This window comes from Lissotriton vulgaris, chromosome 2_1, assembly GCF_964263255.1.
Source record: "Lissotriton vulgaris chromosome 2_1, aLisVul1.2, whole genome shotgun sequence".
Lineage (NCBI taxonomy): Eukaryota > Metazoa > Chordata > Amphibia > Caudata > Salamandridae > Lissotriton > Lissotriton vulgaris.
In genome coordinates, this window is record NC_141687.1 from 1,057,983,803 (window position 1) to 1,058,001,580 (window position 17,778).

The following is a 17,778-nucleotide window of genomic DNA, read 5'->3' on the forward strand; positions in this document are numbered from 1 at the left end:
GCGTAGATCAGATCTAGGAGCAGGAGGAGAGAACAAAGATCACCGACTACCTCTTCTTCTCCGACACGCTCCCATAGAGAATACTCGCATACTCGGACGGATTCGCCTCCATCAAGGGTATCTCCGATCGAGGATATCTTCTCCTTTCAGGACATACTGGGTAGAGGGGCTATAAAACTGGGAGTTCTCTTAACAACTCCGCAGGTCAAGACCTCAGTGATTTTTGAAACGCTGCATCACAGGTCGGCACCTAAACCCCTTTTGCCGTTAGTGCCGGGCATTATAGATCCGGTGATGGAGGTATTCCTCACTCCAGCAACGGTCAAAGCGGCTCCGGCGAGGATACTGAAGAAATACAAATCTCCAGAAGAGGACCCCCTGTTTCTTCGAGCTGATCCTCCCCCGGACTCGGTAATCATCGCAGCAGCGAGGAAATCCAGTGCGGTTTCCTCTTCGGTTACTGTACCTCCGGACAAAGACAGCAAGACGCAAGATTCGTGGGGGAGAAGAGTCTGCAGTACTTTAGCATCTTTTCTTAAGGTTTCTAACGCAGAGGCCCTTTTGGGACGTTACGATAGGTCCCTGTGGGATTCTCTACAGCTTTTTGTGGACAAACTCCCTCAGGAAGACCGTAAGGACTTTGAAGAAATCCTTCTGGAGGGCAGTCAGGTCTCCAACCAAATTATAGGTGCCGCAGCGGATGGGGCGACCCTGGCGGCTCATGGATATGCCCACGAAATATCGGCAAGGAGATCATCCTGGTTGTGCCTAACGGCTTTAAAACCAGAAGCCCAAGCGCGTATTCTGAACTTGCCATTTTCGGGGACTTCACTGTTTGGAGCGAGCACGGACGAAGAGATGCAGCGCATGAAAACAGAGCTGGATACTCTCAAGGCGGTAGGTCTTAAAAAGAAAAAAGAATTAAAAAAGAAATACCGCTCCTACAACTAGGGCCCTTCCAAACAACTGGCAGAAGAGTCAGGACCAGCAGGGTCAGCAAAAGTCCCAGTATAGAGGAAAGCGTAATTCCAGAGGAGGAGGGAATCAACGCCAGGGCAACAACACCGGAAAAGCTTAGTCCAAGCAATGAGTCTTTCCTTCCCCCAGCGCCGTGGACCACTCAAGTGGGGGGAAGCCTTGCGGGTCATTTGGAAGAGTGGCAAAACATCACAAATGACGGATGGGTGTTATCTACACTTCGGAATGGATACTGTCTTCGTTTCAGTCATCAGCCTCCACCTGTTCCCCCGATGGCAATATCCAATCATCAGTTACACCTTCTGCAAAAAGAAGTGGCCACTCTTCTCGAAGTCAGCCATCGAGATAGTGCCAGTGTCTCAAAGGGGAAAAGGGGTATACTACCGATATTTTCTGGTCAGAAAAAAGGGGCAAAAGGCAGAATTCAGACCTATTCTGGACTTTCGAACTCTCAATCTGTGCGTCAAAAAGGAAAAATTTTGCATGTTGGCGCTTCACCAAATATATCCACATCTCACGGGGGGAGATTGGATGTACTCGCTGGACCTCCAAGATGCATACTTTCATGTTCCAATACACCCCAGTCACAGGAGATTTCTTCGGTTCCGGGTGGGGACCTCCCACTATCAGTTCAAAGTCCTGCCGTTTGGGTTGAAGTCGGCTCCCCGGTTGTTCACGAAGTGTGTTGCAGTGGTAGCAGCCGCTCTACACCGCAGAGGGGTCTTCGTATACCCATACCTGGACGATTGGCTGTTGAAAGGTCCCTCCCCAGACAGCGTAAGAAGTCCGTTCCAGACTTGCATACAGCTCTGCCAGCGACTAGGGCTACATGTCAACTTCGGAAAATCAGTCTCTCATCCCACCCAGAAGATTCACTTCCTAGGAGCTCTGCTAGACTCCGAAGTAGGAAAAGTGTTTCCTTCGGAGGAGAGACAGTTTTCGATAACCCAGAAATGTCAGCTGGTGCTTCGCAACAAGGCTCAGAAAGTGCGCCGGATTGCCTCCCTGCTAGAGTCGATGGCATCATGCATCTTCCTGGTCCCGAATGCCAGACTTCGAATGCGTCCTCTTCAGCTGGATCTGGAGGACAAGTGGGACCAGCAATCAGCTTGCTGGGACGATCACATCATTCTCTCAGACGTAGCTCGAGCTTCCATTCCATGGTGGACCAAAAGACAAAATATGCAGGTAGGAGTTCTGTTCCATCAACCTCCCCCTGTGCAGACTCTGATCTCGGACTCGGATGTTCCCTTCTACGTTGGGGAGCACACATGGGTCAACTGCAGGTGCAAGGGCTGTGGTCGTACAAAGAAAGTACCTACCACATCAACATGCTGGAGTTGAGAGCAGTCTACCTAGCTCTCAAGGCGTTCCTTCCCTCGATTCACGAAGCTTCAGTTCTAGTACAGACGGACAACACCACCACAATGTACTATTTGAACAAGCAGGGGGGGGGGGGGGGGGGGGGGAAACGCGCTCACGAACTCTGTCGCTGGAAGCACCACGGATTTGGTATTTGCTTCTGGCTCGCATGTTGTCCATCACAGCAGTCCACCTCCCAGGGGAGCAGAATTTGAGTGGGGACGCTCTAAGCCGTAATTTCGACGACAAGGAGGATTGGGTGCTACACGACGCAGTGTTAGAAGAAATTTTCCAGTCCTGGGGTCGTCCCACCATAGACCTGTTCGCGGACGACCAAAACACAAAATGCCAAGACTTCGCCTCCAGGTTCTACCGGCCAGGGACGAGAGGGAATGCTCTTTTGATAGACTGGTCAGGGGAATTTGTGTACACTTTTCCACCACTTCCGCTGATCCCGAAGGTGGTGAGCAAGTTAACACTTGTGCACAACGATGTTCCTCATCGCCCCGGACTGGCCGAGGCAATGGTGGTACACGGACCCGATTCACCTGTCAGTGACTCCTCACAAGAGGTTACCATGCAGGCTGGACCTGTTGTCCAAGATGAACGGGAGGATTTACCACCCCAACCTTCCGTCACTGAACTTGGCAGCATGGCTCCTGAGGTCATACAGTACGGGCATCTAGGGCTGCCAGAGGACTGTATGTTCATCCTAAAAGAGGCAAGGCGGCCCTCCACAAGACATTCTTATGCATGCAAGTGGAAGCCATTTTATATGTGGTGTATACAGAATGATCATAATCCTGTTCAATGTCAGGAAGAAGCAGTACTTCCTTATCTGTTATATATGGCTAAAGCAGGTTTAAAGTTTAATTCCATCAAGGTGCACCTAGCTGCTATAACAGCTTATAGGCGGTCACCTTCTCAAACCTTTTTTTTCCAGTTACCATCTGTCAAAGACTTCCTGCAAGGGTTAAAGAAAGTATACCCTCCAGTACGTCCTCCTTCTGCCTGGGAGTTGAACCGGGTGCTATCGAAGCTAATGGATCCACCTTTTGAACCCATTCATAAAGCTACTTTACAACATCTTTCGTGGAAAGCAGCTTTTTTGGTAGCAATCAAGTCGGCTCGCAGAGTGAGCGATATTCAAGCTCTCTGAACCCTATACGGTGTTCCATTTGAATAGAGTGGTGCTACGGACGCATTCATCTTTCTTGCCTAAAGTGCTGTCAGATTTTAATGTAACTAAGACCATTTCTCTGCCCACTTTCTTTCCCAATCCCTCTACACCAGCTGAGAGGGCTCTGCATTCTTTAGACCTGAAAAAAGTTTTAAAGTTCTAGCTAGATAGGTCCAAGGTTATTCGTCACTCTGATCATCTCTTTAACTATGGATCGATCAGGACAGGTCATGCTGCCTCGAAGCGCTCTATCTCAAGATGGATCGTTTCATGTATTAAACTTGCTTACCAGCTGGCGCAGAAGCCCTTGGGGGTTTCTCCCAAAGCGCATTCCACCAGAGGGAAAGCTGCGACTGCGGCTTTCCTCACTAATGTGCCTATGTCTGAGATTTGTAAGGCGGCGACCTGGAGTTCCGTCCATACATTTACCAGACATTACTGTCGTGATTCTGACACGAGAGCAGATACCCAGGTATGCCAGGCCTCCTTGAGGAATCTGTTTAACAGCTGATTCGGGCTGTTGTGATTGGTCTTTTTAAGTTGGGTCATTTACTTCTCATTTACCTGCAGGTGGTTAATGTAAATGTATTGGCATTTATATAGCGCACTACTTACCCGTAGGGTCCCAAGGCGCTTCGACCACCGCGAAACCCTTCCTGGCTTCCCTGAGAGATGGTCCCTTAATGGGTATCTCCAGGGTGAGACCAGGCATCCCCGGCGGCCTGGTGGGGCCGTTAGTGAAGATGAGGCAAGCTAATGCCCAGAGTTGCCGAGCGTGATCGCTGATCAGAGTGGGCACCGAGGCGAGAGAATTATCGAGTCCGCTGACCCTGGTCCAGAAACCTGCCGCGCTGGGAATCGAACCCTGGTCCTGGGCCGTCCTCTGCTCTCGGGTCTGCCGCCTCTAACCAGTGAGCCACACTACTTCAATGGGCTTGCTATTCTATTCAGTGCTTATGACTATTGATGAGGATCCCCTGGAAGAGAAGGATAAGTTACTTACCTGTAATCCTAGTTCTCTTCCAGGGGTATCCTCATCAAAGTCATAAGCACACCCGCCCGCCTCCCCAGGTAATTGAGAGATGCACGTTTCTGACTTGTAGTTTAGCCCTGACTTCAGGGTTATGCAAAGAACAACTGACCTAACTGTCACCCCTGAGGCATGATGGGAAGCCTGGGGTCATGGCTGCCTTAAAGGCACGGTGCCAGTTTTAACTGAAAATGCTTTCAGTTTTCTGTGGTATTCACTTTTCAATGCAGCTTATGGCTGACAATGTCTTTTATGAGCAATTTGCAGAATTTATGAGTTTTTACTCATTAAAACACAAAGTTCAAGGACTATTTGACCTAATGTGTTTTTGTTTTCCTTTCTAATTGCTGTACATATACAAGTGTTTACATTGTCTAGCCTTGGTTTTGGAGCTGCATTGGTGTCAGAAAAATAATATATGTATTTACATATATTTGGAACGAGATATGTGTTTTTTACATATATATTTTTATATTGTTTCCGGGGTCCCGCACATGGGCGGGAATATTCAGTGCTTATGACTTTGATGAGGATACCCCTGGAAGAGAACTAGGATTACAGGTAAGTAACTTATCCTTATAAACATGTTTTTTTATGGCGCGTGAAGCATCTCTCATACTATCTTCGAGTACCCATTTTACCTCGATCTAGTAGCTGCTTAATTTATTCTCTTGTCAGATGTTTGAAAATGTTCATTTGTTGAAGTGATGGGATGTGATATTCAAAGTACCCATTACTTTCCATAGGGCTAACTGTGCAATGATAGTTCTCAACTTAGCACGGGTCATGCCTGCTCTCTAATTTACCTATTCTCAACTGTGGTGTAAATAAAATGTAATGTTACACCTCTTTAGATCTGACATTGGTAGGTGAAAGTGGAGTGGGTCAGAGGAATCTTATGCTAAATCTTGCAACTCAATAGTTTTCTTCCTTTGGAGTCATCAAATCCCATCTCCATACCAACAAATTTGCTTTGTGGCTCTGTATGTTTGTTATTTTTGTAACTATCATGTGGAATAAAAGTATAAACAGAAAAGCTGTTGGCTGGTTTCTGTTGTAGGTTCAGATCACCACTTGGGAAGTATTTGTGTGGCGGTGTTACTTACATATGTTCATTCATGTAGTACTGAAGTTGGTCTGGAACAATGAGTCTAAGCAAAGTGGTTGAGTTAAGAAGAGGCTGATACTACAAGGACAATACAATTTAAATCATTGTTTTGAGTAATTCACTTTTGGTTTGAATAGGACTTGAAAATATACAACATTATGCCTAATGTGGACATTGCTGCTTAGTTGATCTTGATATATTGCTGTTTTTAGACTTTGAAAAAAGAAATATATTGTAAATATTTTAACCCTGAAAATACTCTTCTCCTCATATAGATTCGGGACAAATTTATTAAAGAACCGGCATTTGAGGACATAACGCTTGAATCTGAACGAAAACGAATATTTAAAGACTACATCCATGCACTTGAGGTATTTTTTTCATTTTATGGCAGTATTCCCCCACTAATTGGTTACGTTCATGTAATTTCAGAGGCTCTTCAATGTAGTTGAAAACATGTTAACCATAAGCTAACAGCCAGTTTTCCTAATTGTTTTTTTTGTTTGTTGTTTTACATCCTCAGATTTTTTTCCGCTGACTGGTTTGGATGTAATCTTTTGTGCTTTAGTTTGCAAATCCTTCGGGCTCCCTTCGGTTCTCTTGTAGATCTCCACTTGGCTTTAGTGTCTAGATCGTGTAGTTTTATTGCGTCCAAGCGATCACCCTTTGTGCGTAGCGGGTCCTTGGCTTGCTTCCTCGGCCTATGGACCATGCCTGACGGGGCCTCCTTTCTCCACTTCTAATGTCCTTCGGAGAATACCGTGCTATAGGAACTAACTCCCTTCCACTTCTGTTCAAATTGTCACTCTAAGTATCCCCATACTGACCAACTCCGTTTGCAACCTATGCCTCTTACCCGATCATAAAGAGGACAGCTGTGAGGCCTGCAAGTCAAAGTAATCTTAAAGTATTTTTAAAAAGTAAATATGTGCAATTTAAGCTGCATTTTTACATTATATCAACCTGTAACAATTGCAAATCCATCTTCAATTGCATTGCTGCCTAAAGGCTTACAATTGAAAGTGTATTCAGGGATGTGTAATTTAATAAAATATCTACTTGTCCATGGGGCGGGTTGCATCATAAATCTACTTGTCTTGTAACAATATCCACTTGTCCCTTTGGTGCCATGTAGTGAGGCGACAAATTATGGCAGCAATTTCCTTATATAGGAGCTCTGATATAGCCTGTCTGAGTGTGCCTCGGCTCACACCATAGTAGTGTTTGAATACTTGCAATCCCCTTATGTTGCCATATTTTTTGCAGATCTACATACTGTGGCTGAAGGTAGTAGTAAGCAATAGTTCCAGGGTTAGAATGCCCTTTTGAGTCTTTGCAAACCTACCAACTTGCTTGTTTTAATGGTTTTCAACAACTCTTCTCTGATCTTTTCCCATACCGAGAAATGTTGGAAATTTACCTCTGACAAAAACGGATGTAAACCTTCTTCCAACGTTGGGAAAAAAGTGGTTGGAGGGAAAGTGAACTTGCAAACACTCAGATTTTCTCATGAGCAAATATACACATGCACATTTGCTCATGCCAAACTGCAGTTCACAAATATTTTCTAGGAGTACTATTTCTTGCCTACTTATATAAATTATTGGGAATTCAGTTAAGCCGTATAGCTGCACTTAATACAAGGACATATAGATTTGGTGCGCTTTTGAGACTTTCTTTAATAATTGGGCCCCTAATTTGGTCTGGCATTGACCATGACCTTTGGCGTTTATTAAAATGTTGTCTCTCTCTGTATCGGCTGGCTTCACTGAGAGTGATGGCATTCTGCTCTTTCACAAGGAGCATATCAGCAGTAATTTTGTTCAGTGCCAGTAACTACTGTGGCAGTGTATGCTTTTTGAGACCAAAAACAATGTTTGCTTTAGCCAATGTTTGTTGTAATGGTGAGGACTCAGCAGCTCCCACATCAATAAGGTTTTACAAAAACCATGCCAAACAATTCACTCATTGACGAGACTAAAAAGCTAACCACCAATTTCAGACCACCTGGTTTTGCCAATGCTTGTTTATTTGTGTTTCCCATAATCTTATTGAAACTGGTTACTCTGATTTTCCATTACGAATATTTTTGGGAAATACTAGCATGCATCAACATGTTACTAAATGATGATGCAAAAAAATGGTACCTGAAATTGTACAGTAGTTTAGCGAAACGTTTTTTTTTCCTGCTGTAATTTTTTAATGAACATTTTATATTTTAAGGAAAGAATCATTAATCTTGTGTTCAAACTACTGCAAATATTTGCATCAAATCAGTGAGCATTATGCTTAGCCTCATTGCTAAACTTAGAAAACGTGTGTACGCATTTTTTTTTTTTTTTTTTTTACTGGAACCATTGTTAGTAGTGCAGTCAGAGCTTACAACATTTACTTAGTGCTCAACCTAATAATAAAGGCTTTCAATTAATGGACCATGAAATACAAGTTTGAACAGCATTAACATATGGACAAAAATATTACCTTAACTGCAGACAGTGCCCTTCCCTAATCCATAATTTGGTACTGCAAACTGGCAGCCAAAGGGTTTGTACTGCAGGGGGTTGGTCCTACTTCTCCCTAGGACAAAATACACATGAAAATATGTTGCCCTTGACCACCAACAATATGTCCTGGGCGTTGGGCTATAGGAATTCCACATCTCTGATATTTTACCTACCTGTACCAAGTCCTGCTTGGTTCTAGAAATAAAATATGAGTAAACCTTTTTTATACTTACCCAATTGGTCTGGATTCTGAGTGTGTGCCATCAGTCTTGATTAAGTGAATACAATAAATGCTTAAAACACCCTCTGGATAAGCCTAACTGCTCGCCCACACTACCACAAAGAGAGCTGTTGGTACTTACCTAATTAAGCCTCTGCTATTCCTCTGGGAGACTCATTGAACTCTGTCCACATTATACCCCACCTTGGTATAGTGTATATACAGAGTCAACTTCCTACAGTGTCATTACATGCCTTTCATAGTATGTAGGAATTTAACTCTGTATGTACTATACCAAAATGAGGTATAGTATGCACAGAGTCCAGTGGAACCCCAAAGGTAGGCAGAGGCAAAAGTAGATCGCACCTTACTCTCTATTTGTGGTAGTTTGGGCGAGCAGTAAGGCTTTATCAGAGGGTAGTGTTAAGCATTTGTTGTACACACTCTAGCAGCAAATGTCACACACTCAAAGACTGAACTCAGACCAATTTGTTTGTATGAAAATATTATTCAGTTATATTTATTTTCCATTACTAAGCAAGCCTGGTACATGTAAGTGTAAATGGTACTTTTCAAGGCAGGTTGAACAATACAAGCAAGCTGAATGAAAATGACTTTGTTACGGGTTTGTAAATACTTTCAATACAGTGGAAATTAGATTACTTTTGATTACTTTTCAGATTACTTTATGGATTATTTTTGCTACTCAATTTGATATGCCCAGATATCACACTGGGACATTTCCTATAGAAAAGGTAAGTAAAGCAGTGTTTAGATATTTGCATTTTTTCAGGTTTTCATACAAAACTAACTCCAGACAATTTTCACAAGAAAACAGTCCATGCAGTTCTATGGGAAGAAATGTGGTTATCAGTTTCAAGGTAAGAACTTGGGTTTGGGAGTTGGTGTTCTGGGTTTAGAACCAGGGTGTACCCCCAGGTCAAGGATGCACTCCCAAAGCACCTTCAGCGGCACTAGGGCAGCTGAGTGCAGAGTGCTTAGGCCCAATGTTATCCAATGGGAGATAGGGGACCTTTGGTTGGTGACTGCATAAGAGCAGGCCACAAGATTGTGGGAGCAATACTCCTGCTGTTGGGCTCAGCGCAAAGGTGTTGGGCTCAGTGCAAAGGGGGATCCGAATTAGCACCCAACGTACACCTGCAGCGGTGGCTTGGTGCAGGGTTTTGTTTTGGCGTCTGGTGCCCTGTTGATTTCAATGGGGATTCTCCGAATGCAACAAAGACTGCAGGCTCGGGGATGAAGATCTCCTGGAGGTGAACACCGGTTGGAAAGGTAAGTTGAGATGCCTGGGGATGCTTGGAGTCCGTCGCTTGGGCTACCCAATGTCTAGGGGCATCGGTGCAGGGGTGTCTTTAGGCTTTGGGGTTTCTTACCAGTTCCGGTTGTGTTAGGAGGATCCTACAGAAGGGTCTGCAGGCTTCGCGTGGAGATTCGAGGCAGGACAGATATAACCAGATCTCAGGTCAGATATCACTGAGAAGACCTCCTCGTGGTGTTGGGCTACTCGAACTCTGGCATTGGGTGCAGAGTGGTGCAGACTTGCGGATTTGGCCAGAGACTGTGGGTGAGCAAATCCAGTGTTCACAGGAGACAGTCTTTGGTTTGGAAGGCAGGGCAGGTTCTTCTGGTTCTTGAGGCTGCTGGCTGCAGGACACATTGGGATTTCGCTGGAGCAAGTTCAAGGAGCGGACAGGCCCGTAGGGCTGACGCCAAGTCAGTGGGTGCCCTCCTCTTCCTATTTTCAGCATGGCTTCTTCGGTCCTTCTTCTCTTCTGGTTGTTTTTTGTCTGAGGCGGCACGTTTTGGGGTTGCCCCTAACTGCTAAATTTAGGGCATTACAGGTAAGTAAAGGTTGGGACCAATGGGTCCCTTCCTTGGGGTGGATACACCGCCTATTATTTCACCCTCCAGTGGGAGGGAGGCATGTGCCTCTCTGGTTGTCTGGGTCCCCCCATCTGCGAGATGGCGGGTACTGAGAGCTGTGCTTCACCTCGCCTTCCATACCCGAGGGGTGGGTTGGCTAAGGTAGGCACACCTCCCTTCCTCACTTGGTTTTCCAGCTGATTCTCCTGCCCAAAGTGTGTCAGAACCGGTGGGAGCCAGCTGCAGGAAGCAGCAAAGGTCTGGGGAAGCTCACAAAGGCGGCAAGCCTTTGAAGCTTCCCCTTCGTGGACCCTGCCCAGCCTAGGCAGGAGGCTTGGCACCTCGTCCCAGGATGTGCATTTTTTCAGACCCTCCAGAGCAGCAGGATCTCGACCCAGGGGTCCAGAAACATGTCTGGTTGTAGCAGCTGGCGAGCTGCCACTCAGCCAGGATACTAGAGTGGAGTCCTTTTTCTTGGGGCATCTCTAAGATGCCATCTGAGTGCATTGTTCGTTAAATCCCACATTGGAATCAGTGTGGGTTTAATGTGCTGAGAAGCTCAATACCAAACTTTCCATTTTTCAGTAAGGCCATAATGGTGCTGTGGAGTTCGTAATGACAAAATCCCAGCACTATATACTCTTACTGGCATTACTGCACTTACAATGCTGTAGAATTGGCTTAGACACTGTAGGGCACGGAGCTCATGCACCTGTACCCTCACCACTGGTATAGTTCACCCAGCTAGAGGGGTATCTGACAGATGCCAGGACAGTGGGTTGAGGGCATGGCCCCCAGGATGTGCCATGTTAACTTTTTACTTTGTTCTGCAACAAAACATGCAGCCTGCAATTTATTTTATTTAGAAGATTTATAAAGTGCGCAGCTACCCAACGGGTTTTCCCAGCGCTAAGCAGGACAAGCGAGGATGCAGCTAGTTGGAGGAGAGGAAATTAAACCTGGCTATAAAGAAAGGTCTTGAGTTTTTTGCGAAAGGCTAAAAGAGACTGATAGATCCTAAGTTCCAAAGGAAGAGAATTCCACACTTTTAGGTACAAGGTTGGAGAACAGCGGCCTCTCGTATGCGTCTGCCGCACTCTGGGAACTGGCGGGTGGGTAGGTAAGGCTTTGTATGTACGAGGGTGCCAAGCCATGCTGAACTCGAAACATAAAGCATAGGGCCTTGAACTCAATACGTTTGTTTACCTTGAGCCAGCGAAGTTGATGGAGCAGAGCGGAAACAGAGGCGTGACGAGGCAACTGAAAAAGCAGACAAGCCTCTGCATTTTGGATGAGCTGAAGATGACGGGCGTAGTTCTTGTCTGCGCCCAAATACAGTACATTGCCATAATCAATCCTGGAGATCACTAAAGCCTGCAGTTCGGTTCTTTAGGCTGCAGGTGGAATTATCCAGAGGATTTTTTTTAGCCACTTGAGGACCGCAAAGCAAGCTGCGGTGACTCCAGACACTCTGTCTCCGAGAGAAAGCTTACTATCAGTGGTAAAATCCAAGTTGTTAACCTTCGAGACCAGAGCTAGTGAAGGTCCCAAGGAGACAGGCTAGTGGCTAGATCCCCAGAGTTTGGGATTGGTGCCCAAGATGAAGACCTCGGTCTTGAGCCATTCAGCTTTAAAGCATTGCCGGACATCCTCAAGGAAATATTATGCAGTCCAAGCTGGAGGAATGAAGGGTCCTGATGCTGAGCAGAATAAAGGGAGAAAATCATCTGAGTATCATCCGCGTAAGGGAAGATGGTCAACCCAGATTTTTCTGCAATGTCTGCCAGAGGGTGAACGTAGAGAATTAAAAAGTGGAGGACTCAAGGTCGAGCCTTGCGGTACTCCTGATGTTGAAGCTACTGAGTTTGATTTAGTTGTATGTGAGAAGACTTGGAAAGAGCGATACTCTAAAAACAGAGATCCCCCACTGCAAGCCCACACCTACAATGCCTGAGGCTTCAAGGCGATCCACCAGGATTGAGTGTGAGACTGTGTCAAAAGCTATGCTCAAATCCAATAGGATGAGCGTTGCCGTACCACCACAGTCAAGCTGCTAACTGACATTCTCCGTGACCCCATGCAGAGCCGATTCGGGATTATGACCAGGACGAAAACCTGACTGTGACGGATGACTTAACTTGTGCAATGTCACATGTGTGGAAAGTTGTGAATTAAAGTGTCTTTCCAGTACTTTGGAAAAAGGTCTTTTTAGTAAAGGGAGCACAAGAGCGTGTTTCCAATCCCTGGTACCTGTCCATGATTTAAGGAGAAATTAAGAAGAGGAAGGATCACGCCAATGGCAGATTCGTCCAGATGTCTGAGCTAGATGGAGGGAGAGGATCAAGTGGGGAGCCGGACTTGATGGTTCCCAGCAAACATTGAGGAGAAGTCAAATCAAGTGGGAGCCAGGCCTTAACTTGACTGGGCTCAACAGATTTGAGGACTGGGGGGGACAGTATTGAGCCGGTCAGAGAGTTGAGTGTTAGTTAAGATGAAGTTGTCATGACGGGAAGAATCGGAGTCAAGCTTACGGTGGATAGATGCAACTTTATTGTGAAAGAACGGTGCAAGTTTGTTACATTGATGTAGCAAAAGTGAAGGGGACGGCAGGAAAGTGCTTAATGCAGTAAGTTCTGTTACAACTTTAAATAGGTTTTTCTGGCAGTTTTGGGCAGTCATGATCCTATACGTGTAAAAGGAAGCACATGTCTATTTGCAAAGTACATGGTCTTTTTTTCAGTGCCTCGAGATATGCAACCTTGCATAGGGCTTCCTCCACTTTCTCTCCAAGACTTTACAGTGTTTTTTGTCAAGTTTCAGAGAGGCGTTAAACCACCGGGCAGGAGGAAGCACTCTAGGTTGAGATTAGGTGGAGAGAGGCAGACTAGAATCAATAGCCACCGACCATCATTGCTGTACCAAGAGTTGATCCGGGTCCGGTTGAGATATAGTAGAAGGCATTGTATTAAAGAGCTCCTTATTTAAGAGCCTTCATATCGAGTTTGGACCAGTTCCTCATTTTCGACATGACAGAATGTCGAAGTAAAGGGGCCGGGGAAGAAATAATGGAGAAAGGTACAGCAAAGGGGTCCGACCAACCAAGTTGAATAGGAGGTGCGGTGAACAAGGTTAGGAGATTAGAAAAAATAGGGTCCATAAGATGCCCTGCTCAATGAGTGGGTAGGGAATTGATCAGTGAAAGGTTCAGGATCTTCAGATCGTCCATGAGGGTTAAAGCTGATTTGTTATTCGGATCGGCAAGATGGAAATTTAGTTCACCAAGCACTGAGAAATTTGCCACGCGGAGAACATGGGGGGGTTAGTGATTCGGCAAGGGTGGAACCCCAATTGTTAGATGGCCCAGGGGGGAGATGGATAAGAGCACCAGCGAAGGTGAATTTGGGGGAGAAAGGAATAGAAAAAAGCAAGGCTTCGCAATTAGGAATCATGAGTGCCTCAATTTTACAATTATAATTTTTTTTTTTAAACCATGATCACCCTGCCACCAGTTTTCTGTGGTCTGTTGATAACTCGCAGCGCAAAGTTCTAAGGAAACGCCGCAATCACAACTGGCATGGACCCAGCATGAAGCCAAGTCTCCGTTAAAAAAAAAAAAACATTCGGATCCATGTTGATGAGGAAGTGAAGTAGGTGCATCTGATGTTTAGGAAGCGAGTGAAAATTAAGACTAAAACCGCGAAATTCCATGCGTAGGAAAAAACGGTCTTATCGCGTGCTGAAGTGTGGGAGGCCTCCATATCAGATGGAGTGTGGAGCCCAGCCCGAGAAGGAGAGGGATTTTTTAGAATCAAATTGGCAATTAATGCATTGTCTAATGCATGTATCTGGAGTAAGAACCTGGCAGCAAGTGTTAGAGGCGGGTCGAAGTCTGAAAAGGGCCTGAGAAGAGTAGATAAGACAGGGTTGTAGAGAAAATTAACAGATTCTGGCCCCGGCCCCGGCCCGACTGGAGCAGATGGGCTTGCCTTTGGCGCGTCCGCCACGGCATGAATTTAAATAGTGTGATGCCAGTCAGTCAGTCAAATTAACTTTATTCGATTCGGTTAAAATCATGCAAAGTACATTAAAACAAAATTATTTACAATTAAAAAGAGGATTAAACAGTTTCTTTGCAAACAAGTTAATTTGGCATGGTGTTATGATTAAAACATTTAAAAACGAGTTATACACACTGGTTTGACAAATTCATACATCTTCTAGATCTGGACGCTGCCACTAGGAAATTGGCCATGGCGAACGTAATACATATATTTCCTAGGGATTTTAAATAAAGCATGGCTGGTCTCACCTGGGAGAAGCCGGCTTCCCTTAAAACAGGTAACAAGTATTGTTTTCTTTGTGCAGAGAAGAAATCACAAAACATAACAAAGTGCATCGTGTCCTGAACTGAAAAATTGTCACAAGTGCAAGGAGGTGCCAACTCTGGTTACATCCAGGTTTTAAAATTGCCCAAATAAAAATGAATAAGGTTGAACCTAAATTTTGTTAACAAAAATCTATGAAAGGGGTTTGTGACAAAACATAAATAGGGCTCGATTGCAGTGAATGAAGTGACAAATAATGCAATCGTACAGTAGGCTTTAGTAATTCTGATTCTTCACGCAACAAGCATTCCCTAGACATGAACTGTTTTTTAATTACGATCACATCCTGCTTTGTAATGCCAGAGGGAACAGTGAATAAGTCTGGGCGTCCCAGGTCGTTAAAGGATTTTTTTAGGTACGCCAGCCATGGAATCGTGCAGCTATTCTCCAGACTCATCACATCCCTCATAATCATGTGGTTTAGCGTTAGTTCAGGGTTTAACCAGGCCTTAAGCCAGTATGTTAAGGGTGCCAGGCTCAGTTTGTCCTGAACGTATTCCAAACCAAGTTCCATATGAATGGAAAAAATTGGAGAAGATTGGGGAAGGGACAAAAGGGAACGTAAGAATCTATTCTCCGCTAGCTGGATTTTTTCCAAGCGAACATAGCCCCATAGAGGTGCGCCATATAGTGCCACTGGGAGGGATTTGCTGTTGTACAGCTTAATGATTGCTTTCATAGGTCTATGACCCAACCTTTTGGCAAAGCCTAGGATGGCCATAGATGTCCTTGTTACCGCTAGGCTTTTGGCTCGTATTTGAGGTCCCCTTGTTACCGCTAGGCTTTTGGCTCGTATCTGTGTGATGCCAGAAGTGCCATAAATGACTGACCTGACTGGTTTTGTGACACCCTCCGCACGAACTGCACACAGCCGTGGCAGAATGGGGGAACCAGATGAAAACAGGGAGTGCGAGCAAAGTGTGCAAGCACATAAGTTAAACACACTACACTTACAATCCCCCAAGTCTTTCCCCAGCGGTAATCCACAGAACTGTGCAATAAACAGTGCAAAGTACCGAAAACACAAGCTAAAATAAGTAAGTGGCCAAAAGGGCTAAAAAGTCTGAAAACTAGTTTCGAAAAAACAGCAAGGTAACCGCAACTGACTCACTCATGTATTGTATTGTAATAGCATTTATATGGCGCTTACTACCCCTGACGAGGTGTCGCATCACTTTTTCGACTAGTAGCACGCTACTCCGGAACCCATAGAGGATTAGTGTTGAAATAGTATAGTGAAACATGCAAGTACATTTTAAGTGCTGGATAGGTTAGTCAGGTATTTGGATTTGGAATGATAGCAGAAGGATAAAGGAGGAAAAAGGCTTGTATTTATATTGCGCTTGGTACACCTGATGGTGTGTTGATGCACGCTATTCAGAAAGCCCATAAAGGATTAGTGGTGAATTAATATGGTAAAATATGAAGTAATTTCAGTGGTGGATATTAGTCAGTTATTTGGAATGAGAAGGATAGCGTGGGGATAAAATGGGAAGAAAGGTTTACATTCATAAAGCACTTGTTACCCCTGATGAGTGTTGAAGCGCTTTTCTGGCGAGTAGCATGCCACTCCGGAACCCATAAAGGATTAGTGTTGAAAATTAGTATAGCAAAATATGAAGTCATTTGAGTAGTGGATATGTTATTCAGTTATTTGTGTAGAGAAGGGTAGATGGCGGGATAGAAGAGGAAAAGAAGGTTGTATTTATATAGCACGTGCTACCCCTGATGGGGTTTTGAAGCGCAAGTAGCACGCTACTCTGGAACCCATCAGGATTAGTGTTGAATTAGTATGGTAGAACATGAAAGTAATGTTCGAGGCATATGAGCTGCAGATCGCACACTATGCAGTAGATCGCCACCTGGTGTTGGGCTCGGATGATTGCAGGTTGTTGTCTTCTTGGAGAAGTCTTTGTAGTCACGGTATAGGTGACTCCTCCCTCGGACAATTACATAGAGAAAGATTCCCTTATGACCTAAATTGCTTTATACTAGACAATTCTCATATTTTCAACAAAAAGCTTTTAACACAAGGTGACAACATAACATTTTATCATATTTTTACATTTTATTTCTTTTTTCAAAGGATTGTTTTCACAATGTTTACTTAATTTTATAACAATTATTTTATCAAAAAAGACATATAAATCATCAGTAAGTAAAAAGATACCATACAGAGAAAAAGAAAAAAACAAATGTGCTCTCACAAAACTCTCATACATGCACTCTCATACACTAAACATTCATTCTTGAATCTGTGGCTGAGGGGTCACAAGTTGTTATGTGATCTATTACGCAAGGTCCTCCCTTGGACAATACTGCGCATGGGCATCGGCTCCATCCTTGGATTGTTTTTGTCCGCCACTGGGTTCGGATGAAAGTTTCTCCGCTCCGGCTAGAAAAACTTTTCCAGCAGGTTCGAAGCGCAAAACTTCCACAAACTTCAAGGAACTACCTTCGACATCGAAGACAAGGCTTTTCAACAACATAACTTTCATTCCGGTCATCGAAGTGGGGCGTTAGGCCTATCGACGCCGTGCGGCCTACACCACCGTTCAAGAAATGCCCGAAATGCCAGGCAAAATTCCAGCATAGCGATCATCACGAGGTTTGCAACCTCTGTCTATCGCCGGATCACAACGAGTCGACCTGCACAGCTTGTGCGTCCTCCCGATCAAAGAAGACCATCCGGGATCGGAGGGCCCGTCGACACGAGATGAGATCAGCCCCAGCACCGGAGAACATCTTCGATGACTAGGTTCCTCTCGTTCCAGAAGAAGATTCGCCGGTTCTCCAGATCATATCAGAGGCAGAGGACTCTGACGACTCGATTCCATCACGTCAACCCGTGAGTACCTCTGCCCCTGCACCGCATACACTGCCCAAGCCAAAGGCGAAGGTCAACACTCCGCCAAAGGTGCCCAGTCGAGACCAAGTGCTCCCTCTTAAAGCCCAGACTTCGAGCTCAGCTCCGAGGAAGACAACTACGCCTTCAGGTGCTTCGGACCGAGCAAACCACACGTGCCGATTCCACCGCCTCCATCGGCACGAAGCCAAAAGACTCTTCGGCACCGAAGCCAAAAGACTCTTCGGCACCGAAAGATTCTTCCACGCCAAAAGCGAAAGA

The 17,778-nt window shown here is 45.1% G+C and overlaps 1 protein-coding gene across 4 annotated transcripts in view; it reads left to right on the forward strand.

Annotated features, from left to right (window-relative positions):
• Positions 1-17,778, forward strand: part of PRPF40A (pre-mRNA processing factor 40A) — a 963,502-nt gene that overhangs the window by 588,292 nt on the left and 357,432 nt on the right. For all 4 annotated transcript variants that reach the window (XM_086956681.1, XM_086956683.1, XM_086956684.1 and 1 more), the window contains exon 22: positions 5,934-6,029. In XM_086956681.1, the coding sequence (XP_086812807.1) occupies positions 5,934-6,029 (96 nt within the window). The remainder of the gene's footprint in view (positions 1-5,933; positions 6,030-17,778) is intronic.